Below are 6,382 nucleotides of genomic sequence, written 5' to 3' on the forward strand. Positions count from 1 at the left end.
AAGAGGCAATAATGGAAGAAGCAATTAATTTGAAACACAGGTTAAAGTTGATGGCCTTTAACACTTTTTGAAACCAGCCACATTTGTGCAAAGTCTACACTGTCGCAAGTGATCATTTAACATAAGGGGAAAAGTAGGAGCTGTGTCCTTCTCTCCAGGTTCATTATTGGACAAATGAAGATTCCCATCTTCAATAATGAGTGTGAATCTTAAGGACAGTGAAGTGCCACTGCTCACAACAAATGACAAGAAACCCTGGAAGTTACTTCTGGATGCATTTAATTTCTTTTGCAACGTTCTAAGAATTAGGGTATTACAAAGTGTGAGGTATGCATAGTAATAGGACTAACAGGACTCCAGTTGGATCAGGTAAAAACGGGTTACAAAATATTAGGAAAAGCGATAACAAAAAAATACAAATTATCTTATCCAGTCACATATAAGCTGCAAATCCAAATACTGAAACACTTCAAAATCAGTCCCAGAAAAAGTCCACAGCTGCTGTTTCAAAAGAAGGACATTCCAGTTTTAGGAGACTAAAAGTGGAGGAACCTCCCATGCCAACCCTCTACTTGATCTTTGTTGCCAGAAAGGTAAATTGCATCCTTGATGCATGCACAGAGGTGACCTGGGTAATGTTGCTCTCTTAGGATTTGTCGCTGGGAGGTTTCTTCTTAGCTTCCACATCCTTCTTAAAATCTTCAAGCTTCTTTGCAATGTTAGGAATCTTTAAAGACAAAAGAAAACAAACAAAACCCACACAAATTAACAAAAAATCCTGAGCTACATGAGCCTCAGCAGGAAAGACACTATCTCAAACACAGCAAGACACTCTAAAAAAGTTTAAACTGGTTTCTAAAAGACACTTGCTTTCAGGAACAGAGGTTAAAAACAAGGCAACATCAGGCAACCAGCTTAAGAAAGCACCTCACATGAGGCTTCAGGAAATATTTCAGAATGTTAAGACTAAAAGTCTGCCAGTGGTGATGGGAACAGGACGGAGGAAAAAAAGATCACTTCACAGGAAATTTAGTAAGACCAGTCTGGCCTCCTCACTGAAAGAAGACAAATTGCCAAGAATAAGCTTATTTAAGCACTGATGCACAGACTTTAATAATGACTTTCAGAAGGAAAACTAGATTGCACTATACTGGTCACGAACCATAAGAAAAGAGATATTCAAGAGCAGCAAACACATCCTCAAGAAAATTAGGAAGAAACACTTCTCCTGGTCCATTTTGTGGGAACAAACATTCCCCACTAGGGAATTCTACTGCATTTCAAATTGGGAACCTTTTGCAGTTTCACACTTGAATGAAAATTTAACACTTGTGAACTTCAAAACTTCAGCCTTCTCTTGCAAGTAAAAGCATTTTGATAAAGAATTCTAACAATAAATATTGACAAATTAAAAAACAAAAGCAGTAATTTTTAAGGTCAGGGAATAGATTATCTCATGACTCTAGCTAAAACTGGGAATCTACAATGTAGGATTTTACAAGCTAAATGATTAAAATGAAAGTAAAGCAAAGTTCCCACTTGTAGTTGTGAAAAAAACTCATGGGCTTTTACTTTATATATAACTTGACCACAGAGTGGAAGGAAAGTTAATCAAAACAGACTACAGTTCTTCCATTGGATGGTTTGAGTTTGATAGTACAGGTAGTATCATAAGTTTCTCTCCTACCTTTTCTTTCAAAGTTAAGCTCTGTTTGAGCAAACAGAATTAAAAGCCCACCCTATAATATGTACGACATTTAAGCAAAACCAAGAGAACTTCACTGTTGTCAGCAGAAGCCTTCATGTGCTTATAACGAAGCACAAGTGCATACAGCCGCAGAATCAGGACCTCATTATGACAAGTTTATCTTAGATGTCATCTAAAACAAATCATCTTCAATACCAGCAATAAAGTTACCATGTTCATCCTGCAAGTCAGTGTTACATTCCCAGAGAATAATTTCCTGTAAATCAAAAGCATAAGTCCCCCTCTTGTGGCAATACTTTATTAGTGCTGCCAGGAAAGCACTATAGCACACTTAGGATACACACTGATACACTCAAATACATTGTTATGAAAATGTAGCCAAAAGAACATAAAAAAATATATTGGAAAGATACATCAGCTTTTCATTGGTACTTTTAGTGGAGTGACGGGACAGGAAGCATCACACGAAGAAGGAGCAAAAACATGAGAATTCTGCAAGCAAGATGACTTCAATGCTGACGTTGAAAGCAAAGCAAAACGTAGATGGCACCCGAGATTTGAGCCTTGACAGTTGTGTTGTTTTGTTGGGTTTTTTGGGTATTTTGTTGTTGTTGTTGTTGGTTTTGGTTTTTAAAGTAGGGTAATATAGATTGTATAAGGAAGAAAAAAAGAAAGTTAAATTTCATTAAGTCCTCTAGCCTGTAACTGCTGTCACTGCTCTTACAAGGGATTCTGCTTATATTGAAGACTTTTCTTCTACTCTAACTCTCACAGTGAAAAAAACTCCATTTACTGTGAGAAATGAGAAAAGAAAGTTCACTTCCTTTTCTCACTGTGAGAAAAGGAAATAAAGACTGCAGGGCAGTATATTGTTTGAAGTAGGAGCAGGTGCTGGATTTTCAAAAAAAGCTGGCAAAACTTATTTTCATTATTAGCACAGAAGACAGAAATTTCAGAAGCTCTGAAGGATTTTTAAGTAACAAACAGACGTACTGAGTGAAGAACACTATGAGCAGACAGGCTATCAGAGTCAAGAAACCAGTATCTTAATGCAGTACAATCCATGAGCAGCTACTAAACCTTTTCTGTTTCTCCTGTACCTATGTAGATGCCCATTTACCCACACCAGTTAAGGCTCTAGGGGCCCCACATCAGTTAAGGCTCTAAGCATTACTCTATCACAAAGAAGAGGTCAGAGGTAGATGTTTTAGTTCCATTTACATTTGCGTTCATTTGTAACTAAAATCAGTATGATCGACGTTCTGTTTAAATAAAATAAACCATCAACATAAAACCAGATTCAGTTCCAATTGAGAGAAAACAGCCTTACATTTTCAGTTCAGAATAGGTTTAACTCTGAGAATACATAGATACTCACATCATAGTTCTGAGCCAGATACATCCCAACCACATTGCCAAGAGTAAAACCAAGCTAAAAAGGAAGAAAGGGAGAAAAAAGTAGTGAACATACTTGCATAAAAAGCATATTGGTTAAAATAAAAAATTAATATTGCAAGTTCAGTGAAGACTCAAGAGTTTCAATCCCATTCCTTCTTGCCTTTCTTCCAGAGAGGTGCAATTTTACCCATTTTCCTCACCAGGAAAACCTTACCATCATTTCCAAAATACAACACCGTTGTGTTTTCAATATACATCTCCAAGACTATTTGGATCAGGCTATGATCACCTTTGTAAAATTCTATGCACACCCACAAAGGCAGTGACTCTGGTTAAAAACGAGAGAGATTGCAGCAGGGACCTAAATATCACAGAGCTCTTGGTCCATTCCGGGAAAGTCTAAAGCAACACCTCACTAAAACAATGTTCATTGCTGGAGAAGGACACACTTATGCAAAGACATAACACAGTAATATATACAGTAAAAAAAGGTTCACAAGTTCGATAGAACAGAGACCCTGGCTGCAAAAAGATCTCAATCTCATCTTAAAAAGTTTAAGAGTAGAGCTCTTCTATCAACTTAAACTGATGTAAGTCTGCTACTTCTCTTTCACAGAACTAACAACTGTGCAACTTCCAGACCCCTTGAATCCCAAGAGATAAGATTTCAGCCAAATTTCTGATCTAGGGGCTCTTCTAAGGCAGGAAAGCACGGTTGGTTGGAAGCAGGGCAGAACCTCTTCTGACAGCTGTGCAAACTTGTAGTTGCTGAAGGGCGTCTGTGAAAATGCACCCTAGAAGGGGAGCAAAACAGAAGCAGAGCTGCTGGTCTGGACTCAGTTTGCCAGCTGAGGAAAATCCTCAAGTATAGCAACACTGTTGGAGTAAAAGAAATTCCTCTCTTCAAAGACAGGTGATGAGATTTTCATTCAGTAACTACCCAGGATCCTGGGTTTTATTTTTATTGTTACATTTCATAATAAGTACGTCCTATATTATCAAAGCTCACTTGACTATTTTGGAAGGGGACACTACTAATACTGTGCCTTCATTCACTGTCAGTAGACAAATCACTTTGTATGACAGCTGAGGCCAGGTCTATTTAACAAAATTGTTATTGCTTATGGTCACTACTGTCAAAATAAGACTATTTCAAGAAAAATAAAGCCACTTTCCACAATAACAACTGTGCCACCATATACTGACTAGACATCTTTTCCATGTCCAAAGCAGGGTACACTACAGCTCATCTTTTCAGTGATTCAGACTCCACAAGAATCACTGATGAAAACTAGTTACAGAAGACTAAAATTAGTTGAAAACTGCCAAATGAACTACAACTGCAAGTTACTTCAGTATTTTCTTAAACATATTTTTGGCCTTATTCATTCTTCCTTTATTATTACTTTTTAAGCAGCTTAGCTTTAACAATTTAAGAAAGAGTTCTTTTTATGTGTTCTGCACTGGTTATCATTTGCTCTTGGGGTTTTACTTACAAGTAAAAGAAGTACTCTGGGAGACATTAACAAATATTGCACTGATGTAAAACGGACTTCTGAGTCCTCTTAACGCAGAGCATCATTCTAGCAGAGGAGAATTTCGTGTACCTTTAGCACTGTCTGAGAACTTGCTTGAAAACACAAACCTGGTTCTTGTATATTGGCAGGTTTTTAGGCTTTTACCCTAGAATATTTCCAAAGATGGGACAACTATCATATTCTGCTGTGTAATAAGACTTATTCAGTAGATATAGCACTGACATCAGCAGTCTCTTAAAGTGTACTCTGTTACTGAAAAGTCAAGCATCTTATTCAAGGGCAATCCACCCGGTTCCATTTACTTTTATAGTTGTCAATTTAAGCAGAGGGAAACATTTCACTATTTGGACTTCAATTATGTGGATAGCAAAACATACAGCCAATTAAAATGTGCATGTTAACTAAGGGCAACAGGACCTATCAGAGTTCAGGGTCTTCCAGTTTCTACTCAGCATTTCAAACAAGTGTTTGTCTTATGCTTAACTCTGGATAGCAAAAATACATGGTTTGCAAGATTATCCCTTTATCTCTCTGTTACAGCCATAACAAGAGACAGCAAGAGTCAAATACCCAATCTATGACCAAAAAGGGAAGAAACTCAGAATCAGTATATCTTTTTGCTAACTTTCAGACGCTAATCAACAAGTTGTAATTAACAAGAGGTTTTCATCTAGCAATTGGAACAAAAAAAACTCCAAAACATTAGTAGCAAGCAGAGAGATGATAAACACAGAAACTTTTGAGAGTGGCTAAGCTTATTTACTGAGAGGCTATAAAAGACAGCTACAAAAATGACTGATTCTTTCATACTTGTTATTAAGTTGTATTTTGAAGTTGAGATAAGAAAGAGGCCTTATTTATTCATTTCATAAAACAACACAAGACTCTCCCAACTTACAAGAGACCATGCCTTCGTGCTCTACATCAACACTTGGTATGAAACTTATCAGCCAGCTAAATTACTCTTCCCCCAATAAAAGTTGAAAGAATATAGCTTCTTGTTTGTACTTACTGGAACACATCTGAACACAACTAAAACCCTAGAATATTCCTCAAAACACTAGAATAAAAAACAGGAGACTGTTTCCACTCTTTGCTACAGCATAAAACAGCATCCTTTTTGTCAAGTAATTTATTTCCACATTTGACTGTAAAAATACCATCAATTAAATGAAGAGCAGCCAGACACCTAATTTCAAACAGTCAGAAGAGTTTAGGGGAACATACAGAAAGCCAGAAAGGAATATTAAAATGAGAAAAGTACAAAAATATTTAGTCTATTAATTCTGCTGCTGTTAAAGGGATTTAATGAAAGGCAGTAATGAAATATGACCCCTTGGCCATGACTTCTATATATAAAAATCCACATCTCCAGGGATCATTTTAAAGGGTGTACAAAACAGCAAAGACTGAACCTCCTGCTCTCACAAAAGGAGAGAGGTACAGATGCTAATATAAAAAAAAAAATTGAGCAGCAGGAAGGCATCGCCGTGAGCAAGTGAAATCTGCTGAATCTCCAAAGCAAATTAAGAGCACGACTTCGGAGAAAAAAAAACCCAAAACAAGGCAGGAACTTCATTTTCCGAACAGTTTTAAGGCACGGCTCTACGGGGAGCAGGGGCAGACCCGGCAATGCACGGCGGGTCCCGAAAAGCGGGGCAAGTCGACTCCAAGGGGTCAGAGAGGGTTTAAAGGAGCCGGAGAAGGGAACACGGCTGAAGCCGCACCCACCAAAGGA

At 37.6% G+C, this 6,382-nt stretch overlaps 1 protein-coding gene across 1 annotated transcript; it reads right to left on the minus strand.

Annotated features, from left to right (window-relative positions):
- Positions 1 to 262: 262 nt before the first annotated feature.
- On the minus strand, positions 263 to 3,140 carry LOC104546593 (chromosome unknown open reading frame, human C7orf73; the record flags this gene model as incomplete). Its single annotated transcript, XM_010192022.1, has 2 exons — positions 263 to 727; positions 3,087 to 3,140. Coding segments are annotated over 2 exons (135 nt in total), but the record flags the coding sequence as incomplete, so codon positions are not given.
- Between the last annotated feature and the right edge of the window lie 3,242 nt (positions 3,141 to 6,382).

The sequence above is a fragment of the Mesitornis unicolor genome, unplaced genomic scaffold, assembly GCF_000695765.1.
Source record: "Mesitornis unicolor isolate BGI_N332 unplaced genomic scaffold, ASM69576v1 scaffold33299, whole genome shotgun sequence".
NCBI classification, from domain to species: domain Eukaryota; kingdom Metazoa; phylum Chordata; class Aves; order Mesitornithiformes; family Mesitornithidae; genus Mesitornis; species Mesitornis unicolor.